The sequence below is a fragment of the Rhinolophus sinicus genome, chromosome 1 (assembly GCF_057876585.1).
Source record: "Rhinolophus sinicus isolate RSI-liver-muscle chromosome 1, RSI-T2T, whole genome shotgun sequence".
In the NCBI taxonomy this organism is placed as follows: domain Eukaryota; kingdom Metazoa; phylum Chordata; class Mammalia; order Chiroptera; family Rhinolophidae; genus Rhinolophus; species Rhinolophus sinicus.
Window position 1 is genome coordinate 23,131,409 of NC_142501.1, and position 25,257 is coordinate 23,156,665.

Consider the following 25,257-nt stretch of genomic DNA (forward strand, 5'->3'; position numbering starts at 1 on the left):
GGACATACTAACTTATTTTTAAAATGCAAGCAACTTCAAATGTATATATATATACATACATACATACATATATGCATATATATGTATGTATATATGTATATAAATTTGAAGCTGCTTGCATTATACATATATATATATATGTGTGCCAAAAATGTATACACATTTTAAGAAAGGAAAAAACTCTATTAAAACTGTAATACTCAATATATACCAATAACAAAAGATGAATACAAGTCATGTTTGACTTCTGCAATTACAAAAGGTGCTCAAAGTGGTTACTATCAGCATCCAGACACTTCTGATTATGGTGAACTAATGCTTGAGCAACATTGACAAAAGTGTCCACTTGTATACATATGTGTGTGTGTGTGTGTGTGTGTGTGTGTGTGTGTGTGTGTATATATATATATATATATATATATATATATATATATATATATATACATGTGTATATATACCGTGTTTCCCCCAAAATAAGACCTAGCCAGACCATCAGCTCTAATGAGTCTTTTGGAGTAAAAATGAACATAAGACCTGGTCTTCTTTTAATATAATATAAGACCGGGTGTTATATTAATTTTTACTCCAGAAGATGCATTAGAGCTGACAGTCTGGCTAATGGTCTGGCTAGGTCTTATTTTCAGGGAAACATATAGAATATATATATATATACATATATATATATATATTCTATATATAGAGAGAGAAAGAGAGCGAGAGCGAGAGTGAGAGAGAGAGAGAGAGAGAGAGATTCATTTCCCCAAAGGAAAAGAGAATTGTATTGTGATATTTTTACTTCCTAGGATATTAAGAAGTGTCTGTCTTTTATTTCACAGTTAGAATCGGTTGTTCTCTTAGATGCACCCTTAACAAAGAAAAGACAAGAGACACAAAGATAAATTTATCTCAATAAAAAAATAGTCTCATAGTTTTGGTCATGGTATGACATGCGTGACTTACTGTAGTGAGTTACATGTGTACTAGATTCCTCTATTTGTGAATGTTTCACTAAACATTCTAATCAATATCACCACGTCTTAAGAAAAAAAAGAAAAAATACAGTAAAAAAAGAACAAAATCAAACAGACATTGCTTGTGGATGCAATGCAAAATGCGATGCAAACAACATCAAAGAAAGAATTTTAATTTATTTCATTTTGAAATACAGATAAGAATCCTGAATATAGAGTTTAAAAGTTAAACAAGAACCGACCGAAAGAATATTAGCAAATTTTGAAAAGTATAAGCTAAGTGGGGCAAAAAAATACCACAGTGACTTAGATTTGTTGATTTTTACAAATTACTTACTATGATATTTTGCTTAGCAAAGTGCAGTTCGCGTATAATGTAATACAGGCTTGCAACTACAGAGCATATGTTAGCCCTGTAGCTATCTGAGAAGAGCTCGATTCCTGGGAGAAGCTGAGTGATTTCATACTGAGCATAGCAACGTTCAGCTTTGGGGTGAGGAAGCGTGGTTCTCAGCAAACCCTGATAATGGAAGAAAAGGTGAAATAAAGAGCTATAAATTGTATTTGTAACAATGAAACAGAAAGACAAGTACACACAGTACTTCCTAAAGTGCTTAGCAGATGCCTAGCACACTGGACCCTGTAATAAACTGTATTTATCATTCATATTATTATAGGTTGCAAATGCTTTTATTCCTCAAGATGGGCCTTTTAAATTCCATGGTCATTGAATATTTATTATTTTCAGAAGAAATTATCATTACTTAGGTTACCATTTGTTGGGAGGCAATTTTATATTAGGCACTATTGCGAAGTTCTTTACTTTTATTTTTGTATTAGTTTCCGGTGTACAAAGCAACATAATAGTTAGACATTTACTCCCCTTACAAAGTGATAACCCTCCTCTCCCAAGCTTCTACCCTTCTGACATCTTATATAATTGTCACAATGTTGCTAAATTCTTTATAAACGCTATCTCACTTAATCCTCATTTAACCCTCATTTAACTATCCCTACAAGGAAGGTTTATTATCCACTTACACACAGATATTTTTCAATAAATACCTGCACTGTTTTCGATCTGCCGTTGGGAGTCCATGGATGTGAAGAGCTGACAATGTGTATTGATTTATGCTTTTTTATATAGGGGACTTGAGAATCCACAGATTTTGGTATCTGTGGAGAACCCTGTAACCAATCCCCTAAGTGTTGGGGGCAACTAAGTGTTGGGGGAGTCAAAAGTTATATGCAGATTCTCAACTATGCCTCCAACCCTCCTGTTATTCAAGGGTCAACTATACTTATTTCCTAAAACATAAACAGCATTCTGAACAAAGAGTATCAGAATGTAAAAAAATGCAATATGAGGAGTGAGAATCAGGTAATCATTCCCTTTGCACCCTTGTGACATCTACCTCTTCCCTTTGAAGCACAGGCAAGAGGTGAATAGAACATAAGAAAATTGAAAACTCTAGCCTTACATTCAGAGAATACTTTTCCAAAGATCTTATCTATCCAGATTTCTTAAGCTATCAGACTCTTCTGATACACAGAGCAAGGGTGTCCGTCCTTCAAAGTAAACAGAACCTTTAGTAGGTTGAAAAGGTCCCGGCTACATTTCTGAATCTGAAAATGTCTTGTATTTCAGATAAAAGCTCCTTTCTTCTTCAGTAGAGTCAAACCCAGATCCTAAGAACTGCAAACACTCTATGTACTTCTGTAGTCATCAACTTACTTCTTGCTTTCATTATATGGTACATCATGCAATTGAACAAAGCTTTATTTAGAGATGACGTAATCCACGGCAACCCTTTGGAGCCAAACAGACTGACTTCGTTGCCTGCTAGCAACATGACCTTCCTAATGACAGCAGACTCAGTTGACTTCTCTGTAAAACTCTTTCTTCCATAGTCTAATGGAAAAACTGACTCTGCTGGATATTAAAGGTGCAACTGTCACACAGGTTCAGCCAAAGAAGGAAAGATGAGCTTATGATATTTAATCAAGATTCATGCTATTTTCCTACCTGAATATAAATAGAAATTTTATTTTATGAATATGATAAACTACTGCACTTTTTTTACTGACTAGTGAATGGTCATGCTACTATAGAAAGATACACAGAAAGTGTTACCTGAAAGAGTAATGCAGACAAAATGCAACAGTCAGTTCTCTTCTCAACATCCAACATCTTAATAAATCTAAATATGAAAAAGAAACAGATTCATAGACGATTTTTCAAAAATGTTTTTATATAAATACAACTCTAATACTCATAGATTTTCCAAAATGATAATAGTCTTTGCAATTCTAAAAGTGTTATTTTCTCATATAAGATCTAGACCACCAAAACACAAAAAATAAAATGAAGAGTCACCTATAATCCTACCACCTAAACATGATTACTGACTGGTAACATTTTGGTCAATATCCTTCTAGATTTTTTTTTCTATATAATTATATACACACATTAAGACTAGAATTATGCAATATGTATTATTTATAAACAAATTTTCCATTCATGGATATAATGAGCTAGATTATTATTTTACAGAACTTGAATATTTTTATCATATGTATGTATCATAATATAAAAACACTCATCTCCGTTTTGATGTTTTCCAATGCTAAGATAAACATTGTTGTACCTACATTTTTGAGCACTTGTCCTATTAGTTCTACTGGATAAATCAGTAGAAGTGGAATTTTGGGGGGAAAGGAGATGCACAATTTTAAAGTTCTGGATGTGTATGGTTAAATAATTCCCTCCAAAAGATGGGTGTATTTTCTCACCAGCAGTATATTATGGACACATTGATGATATTAAGGCTATAAGATTAAGGTGATGTCTCTGAAGTTACTACCGTCTCATTTTGTGTCCCTTAGAAGAGTTTGAGTTTTCTTTACATGGGTCTTGAAACTCACATTTCCAGCTATAAACCATGTTACCTTCTATCTTATTTAGATAAAACCAGTCATCTTTACTATATTAACTTAATTAACTAATGTCTGAGTTCAGCTTCTCTGTGTGTCTATGAGAGTGTGGGAAGAAGAGTTTCTTCTACTCAAGGAGTCTCCAAGAACAGCCAAAGCCCCCGTAGCATCATATATCCTGTGGAAGTCAGACTCTGGCCGGATAACCAGGAAATTACTTTCCGTTGAAAATCAGGAGATAATAACTTCAGAGACTCAGAGAAGCGGAGGTGCCCAGTGGCAGGAATGCTATAGTGGTTCTTTTTCAAGCTGTGAGCTTTTCTCAGCTTTTCTAGTATTCTCTGCTGCCAAGCTCTACTAAGTCATAAGCTCAGACATGTGTGGGGATTGATTGATTGGTCAATTGTGTGTGTGTGTGTGTGTGTGTGTGTGTGTGTGTGTGTGTGTATGCGCGCATATGCATGTAAGGATGCGTTCCTTTCCAGATGTGCAAAAAAAGATCAAACCTGACAAAAATTTTAAAAATCTGTGCTGTTTAATACTTTTTAATGAGTTATTTCTTACTTCCCCTGCCCAAAGATGCTAATTTCTGGAAAACAATGTGATTATTAACTAGTAATTTTTTTTTAAAATTTGCTGTTCAGTTCAAAATACTATGCAAGTTTTGGCCCACACCCTATACATAAGCTAAAAATGTAACTGGAAAGGTGAAGGAAACCTGTACCTCTACTCCCTCCATACGTCTTACATTTTTCACAATAATCAAACATTTAAGATATTTGTAAATGCTAACCAGGTATAAGGTACTGTAATAGACTTTCACATGTTATGTGTGGTAGACTGAATAATGGCCCCCGAAAGATATCCACGTCTTCATTCCCCAAATCCATGAACATGTTACCTTACATAGCGAAAAAACCCAAAGACTTTGCAGATGTGATTAAATTAAGGACCTTACAATGGGGAGGTTATCCTGGATTATCCAGGTGGATTCAGTGTAATCACAGTGGTCCTTATAAAAGAGAGGCAGGAGGGTCAGAGAAGGAGATAGGTGGAAACGTGTGGGTGAGGAGTGAGCGAGGAGAGAGAAAGATGACAGGCAGTTGGTCCTGAAGACAGAAGATGAGCCATGAGCCAAGGAATGCAGCAGCCCTAGAAGCTGGAAAAAACAAGGAAACAGATTCTCCCGTAGAGCGCCTGGAGGGACAGTCCTTCCAACACATTGATTTTAGGTATTCTGACCTCCATAACGGTAAGATAGCAAATCTGTGTTGTTGTAAACCACTAACTTTGTGGTAACTTGTTATAGCAGCAGTAGGAAATTAATATGGTATGTGTGATGGGCTAAATGTTGTGTTCTTTCCTTCCCATCCATCAAATTCATATGTTGATTTCCTAACCCCCAGTACCTCCAAATGTGACTGTCCTTGAAGATAGGGTCTTTAAAGAGGTAATTAAGTTAAAATGAGGTCATTAGGATGGGCTATAATCTGATATGACTGGTACCCTCATAAGACGAGGACATTAGGACACAGACATGTGAGGACACAGCAAGAAGACAACCATCCAGAGATGATAAAAGAGACCTCGGGAGAAACCAACCCTGCCAACTCTGTGAACTTCTAGCCTCCAGAATTGTGAGAAATACATTTCTTTGTTTAGGCCATCCAGTCTTTCGTACTTTATTGTGGCAGCCCTAGCAAACTAATACAGTTTGTCATGTAACTGTCACCACCAGGGTTTAAAGATGAGGACATTGAGGCTCAGAAAGAATGAGTTAGTAGGAGGCTCTTGAATTAGGCCCAAGTCGGCTGCCTCCACAGCACTATTCTTACTCCCATACCAACTGTCCATTCCCGCATTCATTCATTCAACATGTAGTTATTGAATGCCAACTCCAAGGCACTCAGGATACATCGGTGTACAAAACAAAAATCTTTGCCCATGTGCTGCTCATATTCTGGGGGTGGGAGGTATTATAGAAAGAGGAGAGGGCCATAAACAATAAACATCACAAATAAATAAATGGTATAACCCTATGATATGGATGTAGCTGCAAGAATCCAGTGTGTTTAAGGCATGGCATTGTACTTGGCACAGGTGGGCACCCCACAAAGGGAAGCTATTAGCTATTATGCAGGTCATTCCATCATCACACTCACTGGGCTATCTTTGCCGATATAACCGCTCCTTGCAAACATCCCCAAATGCCAACTTTTGACAGAAATTCCTCACTGTAGTCTTTGGAACCGGGAGGTGAACAGCTGTCGGTGGCACTGGTGAGCGAGGTGCCCAACTCTTTCCACGTATGTAGCACATCTTGTTTTCTGAATATGTCATCAAGAGCTTGACACCAACATTTAAAAGCAGCCCTAAAACAGAAACAGAGCAACCAGCAGCACATTTTCTGAGACCTATGTCAATGTTTCCAAAAGGGAAAGCGAATATACTAAAGAAACATTTTAATGAAAATCTATACAATTTATGCATTACTCATAACCATCTCTCAGGTAGCATTCGATGAATAAAATGTAGCAATATTATTGAAGAACTGAAATTTATGAAAGACGGTATTTTTTCACAGTAATTTAAAAAAAATTTCAAACAAACAAAAACTTCTCCCTCATTCTATAGACTCCTAAAAATCTACCTTTTTTTTCCTGCGAAGGCAAGGAGACTTCCAAGTTCATGCAACGCTTGAACTTTAAGACTTCTTTGATTGCTGGCTTGGAGAACATCTGTATTTTAATCAAGTAAAAGAACAAATATCAACTCCTGGAAAATATTTCCTTTATATTCGCAAAATATTTGAAACTGCATTATTCCTTAACTGTGTACATAAGCAAACGGCAAGCTAGCAGTGCCTTCAAATGTCACACTACACACACACACACACACACACACACACACAGAAAGAGAGCAAACGATGTTTTCTATTTGAATACAGCAGAGTGGGAGATTGGATCTAACAGGGATGAAAATGGAGAAAGTGAAATAAGAGTCAGGCAGGTAGAAATGGTTGAGAAGAGAAATGCAGAAATGGTGTGCGAGGGCTGGGTGCATATGGAAATGACATGTGTGGCGGGAGTATGGTTTTCCTGGGAGGGTGATGAAGGAGGTAGAGGTAAGTTTACAGAGGCTTCTGAATGCCTCATGGAAAAATGTGGACATTATCCTATAGCAGATGGGAAGCCTCGAAGGATTGTTTCTGAGCTGGATGTGACAAGATCACAGCCTATCAGCTTCTTCCTTTTCCTTTTACCCAATCGCAAAAAAAAAAGCGTATCTTTAATATCACCTCAATTTTTTTCTCATGGAGGGTGTTCTGATAAATGCATGCATTCAGGATATGTAGCCAAAAAATCCCAACCGACATGGCAATGGTTTCTAATGAGGGCACTCCGGTCCCCATAGGGTATTTTAAAAATCTAAGGAAAGGTTTTTCGTTTGTTTCCAATGGGGCATCTTCTGGTATTTCATGGGTAAAGACCCGAGAAACCGGATGGCCTGTAATGCACAGAACCTTGTCCCTCAGTGAAGAAAAGGGTGAGAAACCTCTTTCTAATTATCTAATATCTAACTTCATTTTACACATAAAAAGGGCATATGTGCATATTTTCCAACTGCTCTAAATTTTTCAGAAATGCAACCACTAACTGTAGTTCTCTGTTTTGTTCAGATCTTCATTTAGATTTATTTGCCATTTTAGAAAATCATGTCACCAAAATTAACAGTGCTGGATACTACATGCCACCAATATAAACATACCGGAACCACTCTGCATTTGCAGCTGTCACATTCCTGGGGACCTTACATGCAAGATACGAGCATTGGGCTGCTTCACTGTACCTTCTACTGCTTGAGTACTTACATGCAAACAATAGCTTCTTTTATTACAAAGTGATTTTGTCTGACTTATCCTTTATTTTATATTTAGAGCATCATATGGATTTAGGGGAAACAAAACATGTAGGAAGACTATATTAAATATAAATTTTATTCCAGGAGTAAAGGGGAAATTACAAAATGTCTGTTATAAAAATGGGAGACGTTGGGTCTACAACATAGGTTGAGTATACACTGCTGAGTTTGTAAAAGCCAAATCAAGCAGAAAGGCAAGGAAAATGAAATCAGCTGGGGCAGAGCAAAAGAACTTGACAGTGGCCATATCCCAACAAGCGGTTCACAGATACAGTTAAAGGGGAATGGACAGAAGGGTGGCCTTGAATCTCGCAATGGTGACAGCCAGGCTGGGAAAGTGGGTAACAGGAGATGCTGGAAGCATCTTGTCTTGACACTGTAACGTCACTGCTACAAGGGTCTGATGAAAGAGCCTCTGTTTAAGCTCTTTCGTATCGATAACATGTAAAGGCCAAATGTAATCTCAACATTCATGCAGACAATCATATTGACAATGAATGCGTAATAATAAATCTTACCAATAGTTCCATAATAAGAAGAAATTACAAGTCCAAGTTGTGAATAGGGAAGTTTGCTTTTCTCCACTGAACTAAAAACTCTGAAGTGTTCCTGAGAAAGGTCAGGAGGTGTGGGCATATGCATCTCTTCTGCCCCCAGGCAAAAGTCCACCTTTCCAGAAGTAAATTTTGAATTGTTTATACCTCCTTTGTCTCCTAAATTCATGAAAAAAAAAAAAAAAAGGAAAGGAAATTTAGAATAGAAAAAGAAAGGAAGCTGATTGGGAAGAAAGGAGTAGAAGAAATGGAAAGGGACAAGAAAGGAAAGGTTTTGTAATATATAGCTGAGGCTTATTTGCAGTCTGAGGGGCATTGTTTCCTTCAATTTAGAATAATTTCTGAAGAGCCCAGGAGAGTATGGATGGGCTCTATATTCAAGTTGTTAAATAAAGAACATTACAGAGGAGCGGTTTGCCAGAATGTAAATGTTGAGATAATGCTTTGCTTCTGTGGGGATTGGTGGAAGTTACATTGTTTGGGTTTGCCCTTTTTTAAGAGCTTCCACCATGAAGACGTTGATTTGCCGCTGGGATAGAGACCTCTGGGATAGAAGCAACACATAGGTAGTTCTGACATGAGGGGGAAAACTGGGAATGAGCTGCCTCTTTCTTATAAGATCAGAGAACACACAGGAAAAAACAAAAAAGGAAAAATATTCTAGGGAAAGTAGTCAAAGGTTGCTGAGAGACAGAAGCAATCGTCTATAGTCCAAAGACTAGGGATAAACTGCTGAGAATATTTTGGTATATGTTACATGCCTTTGAGTTGGCTCTGACTCTGGCGACCCTGTGAATGAGTGACGTCCACAGTGTCCTGTCCTCACCAGCCCTGCTCAGCTCACGCCTATGGCTCCTTTAACGGAGTCAGTCCATCTCATACTTGTTCTTCCTCTTTCCTGATGCTGCCTATATTTCCTAGCATTACTGTCTTTTCCAAAGGCCCCTGCCTTCTCATGATGTGCTGGAAGTAGGACAGCTTCAGTTTTGTAATTTTTGCCTCCAGCAGTGTTTCAGGCTTAATTTGCTCTCGGACCCACTTGTCGTCTTCCTGGCCGTCCAGGGTATCTGTAGTGCTCTTCTCCGAAACCATATTTCAAATAAATATTTAATTCATATTTCAAGTGAATATTTTGGTACCAGGTCAGATTCAGAGTGAATTGGTGTAAACCATTTTTAGGAATTTTATCTCCTTTATTTAACTTATTCCCTTAACCATCGTTAATGCATGCCGTAATTGAGAAAAGTTCAAACATGATATGGGGAGTTAATGTAATGTAATGTGAGTCAGTAGAAAATACAATGAAAAACTGTGGGGACATATCATAACAAGTGCTTTTTGCAGGGGGCAGCAATAACATGTACAACATACATACGTATATACACATATACATCCATACATACATAAAACTTCAGTCAGTGGTTGTAAAAAAAATTGATCAGATTTCTAAAAGATCAATTCAGTGGATATTAGCATCTTAATTAGATGTTTAAATCTACTTTTAATAACTTTAAGGTATAATTATTTTAAGTTTATTAATTTAAGTTTATTCTTTAAGCTTATTTTGACTATTCTGATAAATATGAACAGCAAGAATCATAAACATAAATTAAGATTTTAAAAAATTTAAATAACCTAAATATAAGTAAATTTGAGCATACTCTTCTTTGAGGTTACCACTTAACCACTCAAAACCGTATTTTGATTAAGTTCAGAAATCAATAGATGTTGAGAAAGGAGAAAACAAATAAATGTAATGTAACCAATGACAGTATCTTGTTTTATGTTAAAAAAATCTCTAAGAGCAAAACCTATGGCGCTAATAAGAAATTTTATTGATGCTTATGTTAAAATGCATCCATTTCTTTGACACTGATAAAGTAGTATTTTAGTAAAAGTTTCTATATCGTTAATTCAGTATCAGTCAACTCATCTACTTATGAAAATTAAACAAAACTATAGCCATACAGGCAAAGAAAATGATAAGAACACAGAGGTACAGAATCAAAAAATTAACAAATATTATTTGTGTATCTACTCTATATAAGGGGGTATTGTAGTTTCACAGACAGCATAAAAGCAGATGAGTGAGACAGTGCCTTGGTTGGCATAGTGTTATAGAGAGAAGATCCAATCCACTAGGCAAGAAGGAGAAAGTGAAAGGCAGCAGTGAGGGGGCATGGAGGCACCTATGGCAGAATACAGTAGATCCGCAGGGTGGTATCCCCACATAAACAAAGAGTAACTGATATAAAGGAAGTCTTTTACCTTGTGTCTGGGCAAGAAATAATGAAAGCAACTTTCTGCTGTGTCGGATTGATCTGTTATGATATTTGGATTTTTCCAAGGTCTCTCTAAAGCATCTCAAAGTGTCTGTCACATCCACAGGCACACAGACGAGCTCTTTGGCTTGGCTGTATTCTGAAAGGAACGGGAAGAGTAATACTGGGGATGAAATGCTGCAGCAAGCCAACTAGTAGTGAAAGATTCTAATTCAGAGAATTCTTGGTGCCAAACTAAAGCTGCTAAATTCAAAGCCCCCGAGTCTGTAGCAGGTGTTTCAACATTCAAATCAAATTTTTTTGGTATGTTTGAAAGTTCTTAAAAAAAAAGAAAGAAAGAAAAAAGTTAGGAAACTTTTGATTCTTATGAAATGCAAAATACTTTAGATCTTGCCAATTTTCCTTATGAAGCCTCTACTTTTTCCTTTTTTTTTTTTTTGCTGATCATAAAAGATGAAATAATCTACTCTTTTCAGCATCCTCTTCAAAGTCAGGGTACCTTGGGAAAGAGATGAAAGGAAGAAACAAAAAAGCTTGGAGATGGCCAACTGCTCTCTTAAGGAAAAGCCAGTTTTCTAATCTTGGAGGATGCAGAAGAGAGGAAGATGGGGCCATAAATGGGTATGAAACCAACAAACAGTCCTGAAAAATGGCTAGAAAGGGGAGATGGTGGCAGAGAGTTGCTACGAGGACTCTGGAAAGGAAATGACCATGCAGGACCTAGGTTGCAGATTTGCGACATGCAACAAGAGGCAGGCATATGAGAAAGAAGAATTACAGAGTTTAGATGAATAACAAAGGAATTTACTTCTTCAACAAGTTAAACAGGTCAAATACCCCTATAAAACCTGAGGTCTTGATAGTACAGCAACTTGCTAGGGAACAGAGCTAATAGAGGTTAAGAGGCAAGGCCTGTGCCCTTGAGAGTTTACAGTCTAGCTGAAGATATGAAGCCTGCCATCACTGGAGCATTAATATGACATTTACAGAGAGTGTCTGATTACATGCTAAGATGAGGGAAAGACAGAGGAGAGAGATCAGGGTAGGGAGGAAAGGAGGAGCTAGAAAAACTTCATGGAGGAGAAGATGTGCTGGCTGTGTTTTAGAAGATAAGGAAGATTTGATTGGGAAGAAAGAGGCAAGGGGTTTTTTCAGATAGAATAAGAACAGCTGAGTTGATTGAGCACTTACACTATACCAGGAACTATTCAAAGTAATTTAGGGACATAGTCACATCAAACCCTAAAAGCAACCATAAGAGGTATGTACCATTATATCCTCATTTTACAGATGAGGAAAAGAAGGCACAGAGAAGCCTGGTAGCCTCCCTTGGGTCACAGAACAAGTCTGTGCAAGGAGAGGTATGGCAGCAGGAGGAAGGGCGGTGCTTTAGGGCACGGTGAGATGACATGACCAGTCCTGTTGAACAAAGAAGGGTTGCCAGAGGCCTGAAGCCCTCACTGGGTAAGTGGCCCTCCTTCTCTCTAAAGGGGAGCTGAGCAAGGGCTTTGACCAGGACCTTGACAGAAAGATTGGTATTTTAGGAAGAGTCAGCCAGCAGTTGCATGCACAGCAGACTGCAACAGAAAGAGGTTGGTGACTGAGAGACTGTGACAACATTGTGTGATTTGATCTTGAGTGAAGTAACAGCAATGGAAACAAGGGAGGGACACAGGGAATTTCCCAACGTTAGAATCGACAGGAGAGTGGTTAATGGGCTATGTGGCAAAATATAAAAAGGGCATGGAAATTACCTCTTCCCCATTCTTTAAGGGCCAATGACCTTGCTTCCTACTTCACTAGAAAAAAATGAAAGCAATCCAAAGGGATTTTTCCACAAGGCCCCACCACTCTATCCATCCAGTCCCCAACATCTGTGCCCATCTCTACACCTCCAGGGCATTACTCCAGCAGTTCTCTCTCTCCAAAACATGAATTTTTCCCTCTGCTGAATCATTCCCAATAGCATATTTTGCTGTTTTTCACCTATCTTTAAAAAAAAAAAAATTTAATTTCATGTTCATTGCAGCATTATTTACAATAGCCAAGACAAGGAAACAACCCAAGTATCCATTGATGAATGAATGGATAAGGCAAATGGGATACACACACACACACACTGAAATGAAAAAGAAGGAAATCTTGCTATTTGTGACCACATTGGTGGAACTTGAGGGTATTATGCTAAGTGAAACAAGTCAGATAGAGAAAGACAAATACTGTATGATCTCATTTAAATGTGGAATTTAAATAAACCAAATATAGATTCAAGATGGCAGAATAGGTAAGTGCTGTGCTTACCTCCTATCACAACCACATCAAAATTACAACTAAACTACAAAACAATCATCAGTGAGTATCACCTGAACTCTAGCTGAACTGAAGACCTACAACTAAGGACATACAGAAGAAGCCACCTTGAGACTGGTAGGAGGGGCAGAGATGTGGAACGGGCTGGTCCCACACCCATGCGTGACCATAAAAATTGGGAGGAATATCTTGCTGCAGAGGTCCCCCCAGAGGAATAATGGGTTCCAGCCCTACACAGGCTCCACAGCCCAGGGTTCCAGTACTGGGTAGAGAAGTCCCCATAACTCATGGCTGTGAAAACCAGTAGAGATTGTGGCTGTATAAGATGAGAGTGGCTGCAGTCCCAGAAGCTCCTCGTAAAGGGCTTTCACACAGACTTACTCACTGATGAACTTACTCGCTCTGAGCTCCAGCACTGGGGAAATAGCTCAAAAGACGTCAGGGACGTAAAGGGAAGAAGTGAATTGTCTGGCTCTAGGGCAAGGGCTGGAGGGGCAGCTATCAACTAAACGCAGGTGCTGGCAGAAGCCATTGTTTCTTTGTTGAGCCCTCTCCAATCCCAGCATGCAGATGCTGGTGGCTGTCATATTTGCCTGGCTATGTTAGCCACCATCAACCTGGCTAATGCTTCATTCACTCCACCCTGGTGATTCTGAGACCCCACCTCACCCAACTTTCAGGCACACCAAAGCCACTTCTAGTGGCTTTTCCATCGAAATGGCCTGTTTTAGTGCATGCTGCAGACTTTCCTAAAACCTCTCAAAAGTTCACAAAACCAAAACAAGCAGCATCTGACTTTGGCATGTCCTGTACCTCTGGCTGAGATGCCCTAAGCTGGGCACTAGCAACAGCTGGCCTCAGTTTAATTCTTGGCCTCTCAAGGTACCTCCAAGCCCAGCATGGGTGGCAGACATCTGTGAATTGCTTTGTGGAACATGCCAGGTGACCACAGGTAGGGCACAAACTGCAGCTGAACTTGACCTGCAGCTGGTCCCCTCCCAGGAAGCCCTCGGTCTGGCACGCCCAGTGGCCAGCTTCAGACCAAGCCAGAGCATCACTCAGCTGCTTCCAAGGATGACACACACAAAGGGCAGACTGGGCAGGCACCAGAGCCCTGCTAAAGTGAATCCTGCTCTGTAGGGTCAGCCCCTGTACCACAACTCCTACACTGTAGAGATGGCCAGTCCTCACAACCAACCAGCCTGAGGCTCAATCCCTTCCACTAATGTGCAAACAGCAACCAAGGCTCAACTACAACAGGAGGGCACACACAACCCACATGAGGGACACACCTGGAGCACCCAGCTCTGGTGATCAGGGAGACAGCACCACTGGGCCCTGCAGTACACCTACTACATAAGGCCACTCTGCTAAGACCAGCAGGCATAGCAGCCCTACCTAATACATAGAAACAAACACAGGGAGGAAGCCAAAATGGGGAGACAAAGAAACATATCCCAAACAAAAGAACAGAACAAAGTTCCAGAAAAAGAACTAAACAAAATGGAGACAAACAATCTACCAAACACAGAGTTCCAAAAACTGCTTATAAGGATGCTCAATGATCTCAGGGAGAACTTCAACAAAGAGATAGGAAACATAAAAATGGAGATAAAAAATATAAAAAAGAACCAGTCAAAAGTAAAGACCACAATAACTAAAATTAATAATACATCAGAGGGAATCAACAGTAGATTAGATGAAGCAGAGGATAGAATCAGCAATTTATAACATAAGGCAGAAGAAAATATCCAATCAGAATAGCAAAAAGGATAAAAAAAAAAAAAATGAGGATAGTTTAAGGGGCCTCTGCAACAACATCAAGCATATCAACATTGGCATCATAGGGGTACCAGAAGGAGAAGAGAGGGAACAACGAATTGAAAATATAGTTGAAGAAATAACGATTGAAAACTTCCCTAACCTGGCAAAGGAAATAGATATACAAGCCCAGTAAGTGCAGAGAGTCACAAACAAGATAAACCCAAAGAGGTCCACACCAAGATACATCATTATTAAAATGCCAAAGGTTAAATACAAAGAGAGACTATTACAGGAGCTCTCATAAGACTATCAGCTGATTTCTCAACAGAAACTTGTAGGCCAGAAGGGATTGGCAGGAAATATTCAAAGTGCTGAAAGGCTGGGACCTACAACCAAGATTACGCTACACACCAAAGCTATCATTTAGAATCCAGGGACAGATAAAGAGCTTCCCAGACAAGAAAAAGCTAAAGGAGTTTATCACCACCAAACCAGTATTACAAGGAATGTTAGAGAGACTTCTTTAAGCCAATAAATAAGTACATACATACATACATACATACATACATACATACATACTAAGAATAATAAAATGGCAATAACTCCATATCTATCAACAATTACTTTCAATGTAAATGGATTAAATGCTCCAATCATGGACAGGGGTGAGGATGAAGGAGAAGGGGAGGGGATTAGAAAGCAAAAATTGGTAACCACAATATTGTCACAGGGATATGAAAGACAGTTTAGGGAATATAATCAATAATGTTGTAAAGATTTTGTAGGGTGTCAGAAGGGCACTTGCCTTATTAGAGAGACCACTTCATAGATGCCTGACCACTGCACTCTTGAAGCTGAAGCTGAATAACATTGTTATGTCAACTATAATTTATATATATATATATTATATATATTATATATATTATATATTATATAATATATATATATATATATATATATATATATATTCACAGGATATAGAGTACAGCATAGGGAATAGAGTCTATGGAATTGTAACAGCTATATACAATGTTAGAGGGGCAATAGATTGGGCGAGGGGGGTTATCACTTTGTGAGGGGTGAAATGTCTAACTACTACATTGTTTTGTACACCTGAAACTAATTTTAAAAAAAAAGAAAACAAGATAGGGCGGCTGAATGGATAAAAAAACAAGACCCTTATATATGCTTCCTACAAGAGACTCACTTCAGATCAAAAGACACACACAGACTGAAAGTAATAGGATGGGAAAAAGATATTTCACGAAAATGGAAATAAACAAACAAAACTGTGGTAGCAATACTTATACCAGATAAAACAGACTTTAAAACAAAGGCTATAACAAGAGACAAAGAAGGACCCAGTAATCCCGCTTTTAGGTATTTATCCAAAGAATCCCAAAACTCTCCTTTGAGGGGAAGTGTATTCCTATGTTCACAGCAGCATTGTTTACAATGGCTAAGATGTGGGGGAAGCCTGGTGTCCGTTGATGGATAAGTGGTAAAAAGTAGGTGGTACATATATACAATGGAATATTGCTCGGCCATGGAAGGAAATGGGTTCTTGCCATCTGCAACGTCATGGATGGACCTGGAAGGTATTGTGCTGAGTGGAGTAGGTCAGACAAAGACAGATGCAATGTGATTTCACTTACATGTGGAATTTAAAGAACAAAATAAACAACCAAAGTAGAAACAAACTCATAGATACAGAGAATATTCTGACAGTTGCCAGATGGGAGGGGGATTGGGAGTGGGTGAAAAAGTAGAAAGAATTAAGAGGTACAAATTGGTTATTAACCAGTAGTCATGGGGATGTAGGGTATAGCATAAGGAATATAGACAATAATATGGTAATAGCTATGGTAGTGCCAGGAGGGTGACTTCTAAAATTATATAAATGTCTAACCACTATGCTGTAAACTGAAATTAACATAAAATAATGCTGAATGTCGACTGTAATTGAAAATTTAAAAAGGGGAGGGAGAAAAAGGTGAAAGAGAATAAGAGGCTCAAATTTCCAGGTATAAAACAAGTAAGTCATGGGGATGTAATATATAGCATAGGGAATGTAATCAATAATAGTGTGATAGCGTGGTACAGTGTCAGAGGGTTGCTGGGCTTATCCTGGTGATCACTTCTTTAGGTATATAAATGTTGAGTAACTATTGTGTACCCCTGAAACTAATATAATATTATATGCTAGCTATGTTTTAATAAAAATCTTTTTACAAATAAATAAACTGAAAACATGATACACAGAATAGATTGGTGGTTGCCAGAGGTGGGGTAAGGGATGGGCAAAATGAACAAACTTCCAGTTATAAGATAAATAAATTCTGGGGCTATAATATACAGCATGGTAATTATACTAAATTTCTAAAAAAGAAAAAAATTGTTTTAAAAAATAAAAAAACTTTCTCTTGACCCTACCTTCCCTTCAAGGGAGCATCTTATTTTTCTGTGCCATTTTACAACAAAACGCCTCAAAATATTCGGTATTCATTGCTTCCTATTCTCTCTTGAATCCATTCAAATCAGACCCCCAAGGGTCTTCTTGTGGCTAAACGTAGTGTTCCATTTTTAGACTTTATCTTACTTCAATTTTCAGCAGCATTTGACTCAGTTAATAACTCCTTCCTGCTTGAAATACTTCCTGTACTTGGCTTAAAGGTCCCTTTCCAACCTCACAGGCCATTCCTTCTTAGTCCTCTTTGCTAATTCATTCTCATCAACCCAACCTCTTAATATTGGGGAAACCCCAGCTCTATACTTAAGACTGCCTCTCCTTTCTTCTTAATTTATACTCACCCCCTAGATAATCTCATCTAGTCTCATGGTTTTAAGTATCATCTGTATGCTAGTGGCTCCCAATTTATACCACTCTCTCCTAAAGTCCAGACTCATCTGTCCAGTGATCTACTCTGCTGTGTGCCCAATAGACATCTCAAACTTAACAGGTCCACAACTGATTTCCTAATCTTTCCCCCCTAAACTTGCTCCTGCCACAGTCTTCTCCATCTCATTAAAGGATGGGTCCATTTTTCCAGTTGCTTAGGCCAAAAGCTGGAATCATCCTTGACTTCTCTTCTCTCATGCTCCAGATCAATTCTCAGCATATCCTACAGGCTCCCCCTTCAGAAAATAGCCAAACTCCACCCTCCACTACCACTTTCACTGTGTTCCAAGACCTCATCATCTCCTTTTGAATTACTGTAATCATCCTGATAACCAGTCTCCCTGTTTCCACCCTTGCCATTCTCAGCATAGCAACTGAAGACTCAGTTTTAAATGTAGGTCATCTCATGTCATTCCTCTGCCCGAGACCCTCCGTTGGCTCCACCATCACCATCACCAAAGCCCCAAGAGTGACTTGTAAGTCCTGACATGAACTGGCTCCCCACGACCACTCTGAACCCTTCTCTTACTGTTCTCCCCATCGCTCCCTCCCACACCAGGCACGCTTTCACATAGGGCCTTGGCACCAGTGGTTCACTTTGGCCTAGAATCTTCTTCCTTCACATACCTTCATGTTTTGCTTCCTCAGCTCCTTAAAGTTATTGCTTAACTGTTAACTTCTCAGTGAGTGCTTCTTTGATCACGCGATATAAAACTGTAGCACTCTCCCTTCCCAACTTCTTTGTTCTCTGCAGCATTCATTATCTTAGGACGTACTATGTGTTTCGCTTGCTTATTCATTGCCTCCCTCCACTAGAATCCAAGGGATTTTTGTCCATTTTGTCCGCTGCTATAACCCCAGGAGTGTAACAGTGCCTGTTACATGATATGTGCTCAATAAGTAATTATTAAGTGAATGAATGAATGACAACAGTTTTCAAAATGGAATGGCTAGGATAAACTTTATCAATAATCACTTTATAGGTTTTAATCTCAACTGATCCTCACAGCATCTTACAAACTAGTATGGGTAGACATCACTCACACTCTTCAAGAAGGAAAACTAAACTTGCGGGACATTCAGTTATTTTAAGACTTTATAAGAGAGAGAACCAGTGTTCAAGTCCAGCACCTTTCCTAGAGAATTCTCCTAAGGGCATCAGATCTTGGGTAATCGGCAATGACCCAGATTTCAGGCACAGGGACACTTTAAGAATAGGACAGAAATAAGCCCAAGAAAGGTTAATAAGAGAAGAAGCCTGGGGTCCTGTGAGCCCAGGGAGGTTCTGATGGAATTAGTAACTCAGGGTTACATTGAATGGCCAAAGAGATGACATCTTTCAATATACCCTAATGTCTAGAAACCCTGGAGGCTCTAGACAAACCAGAAACATAGCTTCATTGAGAGAAGAATTTGTCCCCCCAGCAAGTTCACTCCGACATGCTTTCCTCTCACACATTTAAGAGAATCAAATACTTAGGCCACAGTATCTCTTATTAACTCCCCGGTAGCTCTCATTCTTCTACCCTACTGATTTCATTCTCCTGCCCACTCCATCCTGTCCCCACCCTCTTGCTCTTTCAATTGCCCTGTCCTCTAAGCACGCACAGCACTGCATGACCCTGAGAAGGCATGCCCCATGCCTGCCACCACCGCCCTTACGCACAACACCCTGAAGATGATAGATTTCTGCTCTGTTTTTCTTGCAAGAATTCGTGAGCTTGGCTTTTATCTTCTTCTCCTTAGAGATCAGGGAAAGAAGCCAGCAAACAAAAAGGAGGAAACAGGGGGCTGGCCCAGTGGCTCAGGTGGTTAGAGCTCCATGCTCCTAGCTCTGAAGGCTGCCGGTTCAATTCCCACATGGGCCAGAGGGTTCTCAACCACAAGGTTGCCGGTACGGCATCTTGAGCTGAGCTGCCTCCCGGATGGCTCAGTTGGGGCACGGGCTCTCAACAACAAGGAAGGTTGTCAGTTCAATTCCTCAAGTCCCACAAGGGATAGTGCCCCCCGCAACTAGAAAATGGCAACTGGACCTGGAGTTGAGCTGTGCCCTCCACAACTAAGATTGAAAGGACAACAACTTGACTTGGGGAAAAAAAAGGCCTGGAAGTACACACTGTTTCCCAATAAAGTCCTGTTCCCCTTCCCCAATAAAATCTTTTTTTTAAAAAAAAAAAAAAGGAGGAAGCTGGAAGCCCTCACACATTAATATTTTGAGACAGTCAGTTACTTTCTCTAGGCCTTCATTTTAAATATCTGGTACAAGTGGGATGATAATATTTACCTCTGAAGACTATTATTTTCACCTGAGTGCGACATGTCCAGCACGGTGCCTGTTGTGGAGTAAGCATGCAGCAGATAGAGGCTCACCTGATCACTGCTAGTCATATATTTTTAAACTACACAATAACGCTTACCGGTAAAGGCCCATTGCTGGGCACTGAGAAGATACGGGTAGACACAACAGCCATAGTCCCTGCTCTCGCAGAGCTTACTTTCTAGAATAAAAATCACAGAGGCACATGGGGTATCGGGGGTGATAAGAAGGGTAGGAGGATGGGAAGACGTTTGTCGTCTTTAAAACAGGGGGTCTGAATAAAATCATCCTGCTACATTGATCAACTATCTGCTCAGAAATCATTCCTTTTTTTTTTTTTTTATAAACTGTACTTTGCTTTCCGTTTTTCCTTTTTTTTAAGCCCTAGCATACCTTTTTCTTGTGGTCTGATTAGGGTTCTGCTGGTGTTTTGTGGCTGTCTACATGAGAGAAATGATGCAAAGCGGTGAGGCCTTGTCCAGTCATCTGTCTCAAGGGGGTTCCTATCTGAAAACTTACATGGACAATTCAAGAAACTATTTCAAAGCCACTAATAGCCTCGACAGTTTAAGATAGGTGAGAAGAAGAAGAGGTAAAGGAGGAGCAGAAGAGGAAGGGGAGGGAGAGGAAATGGGAAAAAGAAAAGAATTACTATGTCTCCCATTGTCCAATGTAGACATTAAAACTGAAATGCCAATCACTGCTGAGAGATGGGTCCACCAAGGAAAACAACCAGGGAGTGATACAAAATTTATGCTACTTTCAACACATTTGGTCAATCCAAATGCCCAAAGGCAGTAATAAAACACATCTGCCAAAGGGTGGAAAATTCCAACATACCTGAAGACTGAATAACCCTATCAGAAATCTTAAATACCAATAAGGTCAAAACTCAAGAAAGAGATTTCAGACAGAATGCAAAAACAGCTGCAATACAGGACATATCCATAGAGTTATTTCCCCTATGAAGTTTAACAAGCAGGCAAGTTACTCACCCATACAAAAAATAATCTATAAAGTGAGGTATTCTCACTTCTCCAAATCCTACAGAGACCTTACCAAATTACATATGCATTATTAAATAGTTAGAGGGAGAATAGAATGTTTTTAAATAATGAGAACAGCAAATGTTCCTAGGCACTGGAGCATTACAATATCTGTTCTGAAGAATTAAATGTAGCAAGCATAACCGCCAAATGCTGTTATGCCAAAGGAAAATCTATGATGTTCTAAGGCAGCAATCTGGTGTGGAAAACATCAAGAGTATACTTGGTCTTTTAAAAGAACTGCAAACATGTCATGGTGACATACATAAGACCCCCCATGCTAATAAACATGTTAATGACCTGAGTTCAGTATACTGAAAAAAATTCAGGGTCCTAAACACTTATCAAATAAGCCCAAGTGTAGGCCAAAATCTTGTGCCTAGTCACAGAGGTCCTAGATTCTTATAAAGAGCTATAGGTTGGATGCCAAGATTTTAATGGTAATGGCTCAATGAGAAACCTCTAATTAATATGCAGGATTATCTAAAAATTATCATACTACTGGTATCTATCACCAGAAGTCAGAATCAAGTATCGTCTTCCCATGACCACTGATATATAGCAATTTTTTTTCTTGAGTGAGTGCTGTAAGGTTAAGAAGAGAGTCAAGCCTAAAAGGGCACAAATGGTGAATAGGCCTGGTAGCTCAGTGGAGCACACATGGGCTGACCAATCAGACAGACCAGGGTTTGAATCATAGTTCCAGTACTTACTAGTAACATTTAATGTTCTCATCTGTAATGTAAGCATAAAATATCAACCTCCTAAGAATGTAAAAATTAAAGAAGCTATATATGATTATAAAGTGCTAAATACAGTGCCTAGCCCAATTAATTATTGCCATTATATAATTTTTTAGATTTTTATCTATTAAAATATTCTTCCTCTAATCACTGCTCAAACTGGCTATACTTCCACCACTGTTGAGAATCAACCCAAAGAATCACTAGCCTGACTCTACTTGCCTTCCTTTCTGCCTACCTACCATCTTCCCTTTCCAAACGTAACTTGAACAACAGGCAACCAAAGTGCTTTTCTGAAATAATGCACCTACAGTCATACAGGTCTAGAATTCTGCTAGGTATGTTTTTCTTGTCCCTTAGATGCTAGTCATTATTTTGGTAACGAGAATTTTTGACACATTTTCTCACATTTGTTGCCAGGTATTTTTAGGATGGAGGGAATAACATAAATCACATTCTGAGTTATGGATCCCAAATCGGGGGATCTCCAGAGGTTTGGCAGACAAGACCAAGAGAGGGAGAACACACCCACGAAGAATCGCACTCTCTGATTGGAACTGGTCACACGTGACTGACTACATGGGTCCTCCTACTGTTTACTGACTGTAAGGAGATAATTTATCATTGGCAGTAAAATCTGCAAGTTCATGGTCACCAACCTCACTCAAAGGGACCCTCTCCACTACTGTGCAGCCCCTCTAGCTTCCTTCTCCTATTTCCCTCAGTGGCCAGTCCACTCTGTCACATCCTGAAATCCCCCATCAACTTTGGCTGTGCTCTCAACCCCCTGCTTCATTAAGAAAGTCTCCAGTGTCCAGTGAGAGCGCCTCCACCTTGTACCCTTCCCATCGGCAAACTTGACGGCCTTTGGACCTATTCTCTCCTCCTTCCCTTCTGCCCTAGCAGCAGAAGTGCTCCACCCTCCTGTGTAAGGCAAATTCCCTTCCTGCATCCGCTTCTCCATCTTCTTTCTCCTCAAGTTCCTTGCCCTCTCTCCCGTCTGTAAGCTCTCCCTCGCTACTGGCTCTTGCCACTTAATATGGAAACAGGATCCCTCTCCTCCTCTATGAAAAACAGACACACAAACAAAACAAAGCCCTCCTGAGCCCTCTGAGTGCCGCATTTCCTTCTAGCTGCAGCTACTGCTCTCTTTCTTGTCATTGCTAAGCTTTCTGAAAGGCAGTTCTCTATTCAGTGGCTCTGTGCAGGCACAGCTCACCACTACTGCACCTAGCGCTCAAAATACCTCTCCTCCCCCCACCCCACCATTTCTTTGAAGATAACCTTTTTAAGGTCGCAAAGTCATTCATTCAGCAAATAGATAGAGTTCCTACTAAGTATCAGACACAGATGAAGGTATTTGGATTATACCAATGGACAGAACAAGGACCTTTGGCCTCACAGAGCTTACACTGTATCAGGGGAGACAGCCTGGTCATCAGTAAATACAAGAAAAATCTTTAAATTATACAGTATGTGATAGGTCGTTGGTAAGTGATTCAGAAAAAAAAAAAATGTTTCGCAGAGTAAGCGGAACTGGAAGAAGCAGGCAGGATACACTTTGAAGTACGATGGTCAGGGTAAGTCTCCTTACCCAAAGATTTGATGTGCACGAAGTCTTAAAGTTGGTGAGGGGTTTATCAGACTGACATCTGGGAGGGAGGAGAGTATTTCAGGAAGGGGAAACAGCTAGAGCGAGGTCATAAGATGAGGGTGGCATATCAGAAAGGCCAGTGACAACGACCTCCGAAATCTTAACACAAGAGACCGTCTGTCTTCACCGTCCGTGACCTCCCTGACTGAGGACTGCTTCGTCTTGCTGAGTCTCGGCCTTGTTTACACCCCTCTCACCTGTTGCACCTCCCACCTAAGAGGCCCTGTCCCAGTCTCTTCCAGATCCTGCTCTTCCTGTTTGCTCCTGGGACAGTCATTAAGGCTTCATTGTTCAGTGTCTCTTTATCCTCAGGGTGCAGAGGAGGGTCACACTTCCTCACCCCTTTGGAAGTTAGATGTGGCCATGTGACGTTAGCAATGGAATATCAGCAGAAGTAGCCTCTGTCACTTTCAAGTATCAGTGTTAAGAGCCAGCACATGATTTATATATATATAACTCATGAATATAAAATTACAAAATATGAAAAAGCCTATAAGCTATATTCTTTTTCCTGCCTGAAAAATGGAGACAATACCTGAGGAGATACCTCCTCAGGTGGTTGCAAGCTAATACAAGCAGGCTCATCTTATTGCACGTTGCTTTACTGCACTTCGCAATTTTTACAAATCGAAGGTTTGTGGCAACCCTGCATCGAGCATGTCTGTTGGGACCACTTTCTCACTGAAGGCTCATGATGGTGAGCATTTTTTAGCAATAAAGTATTTTTAAATTAAGGTACGTACATTTTTTAGACAGAACATTATTGTACACTTAATAGGCTACAGTATAGTGTAAACATAGCGTTTATATGCACTGGGGAACTACAACTGAACCCACAATATCTCCGAGGTATGCCTGTGCTCACAAAGCACTTATTAGAGTGCCTGATGTTCAATGCATAGCAATAATTACTTTATTGGGGTTGTTATAAGAGTTAAACAAAACAATCTATGTAAAGTCCTTGGCATAAAGCATACAGTACATGCACATGTGACCTGGCTTCAAAGTCTGTGTTCTTAACAATTCACTGCCTCTCAGTATAATTCCCTAAAGAGTAACACTAGTGTCCCGTTTCCTGCCTTGGAAACAATCATGGAAGCTTGTGTCAACAGGTAGATTCCATCAACCCATGATCAGCAGCTCCTCTCAACCTCACTGAACATGATAGCATGGGCCAAAAATAGACTTCCCTTGTGTTAAGGCATTAGGTTTGGGGACTGCTTCTTACTGCTATGTTGCCTAGCCCATTTGACAGACACAGTTTTCCAAATGAGGCCATCCTAAGCTCTACACTCCGCATAACTCTTCCTGGGTGACCTCATACAAGCCCAATTTCAACCAGTACCAATATACTGATGCCTAAAACACAAATGTCTTCTAAGTGCCTCACTACTATATCTAACCATACACTGGATCGTGCTACTACTCAGCTATCACGCAGGCTTCTTGAACTCAGCGATTCCAAAGTAACCTTCTCCTGTGACCTGCCTCTCCCTTCAGTTTTCCTGTAGAGTAAAGACCACATCCACCTTGCCATCCAAGCCAGAAACCAAAGCAACTTGAGTTCCTCCCTTCCTCATCCATACTCATCATCTAACAAGTACAGAATGAAGTCCTGTGGACTATGGCCTCCTCTTGTATCTGTCCACTCCTCTGTTCTCACCGCCTACGTCCAGGGCCTCACCACATCTCTCACACACAGGTCAGGAATAGCCACTGTCCTGCTTCCATGTGGTCTCCTTTCGGTCAATTCCACATGCATCTATCAAAGGGTCTTTCGAGACCACAGATATGATCATTTCACTTCCCTCCTTTAAATCTTTTTATCTAGCTCTGGTCAGCAATCCAGAGAAATCTGAATC

At 39.8% G+C, this 25,257-nt stretch overlaps 1 protein-coding gene across 1 annotated transcript in view; it reads right to left on the bottom strand.

Annotated features, from left to right (window-relative positions):
- CFAP54 (cilia and flagella associated protein 54) overlaps nucleotides 1-25,257 on the bottom strand; it is a 252,362-nt gene that overhangs the window by 94,818 nt on the left and 132,287 nt on the right. The window contains exons 40-45 of the mRNA XM_019732067.3: nucleotides 10,649-10,801; nucleotides 8,345-8,539; nucleotides 6,556-6,643; nucleotides 6,068-6,277; nucleotides 3,106-3,172; nucleotides 1,309-1,491 (exon numbers count right to left, since the gene is read on the bottom strand). Of these exons, the coding sequence (XP_019587626.3) occupies nucleotides 1,309-1,491; nucleotides 3,106-3,172; nucleotides 6,068-6,277; nucleotides 6,556-6,643; nucleotides 8,345-8,539; nucleotides 10,649-10,801 (896 nt within the window). The remainder of the gene's footprint in view (nucleotides 1-1,308; nucleotides 1,492-3,105; nucleotides 3,173-6,067; nucleotides 6,278-6,555; nucleotides 6,644-8,344; nucleotides 8,540-10,648; nucleotides 10,802-25,257) is intronic.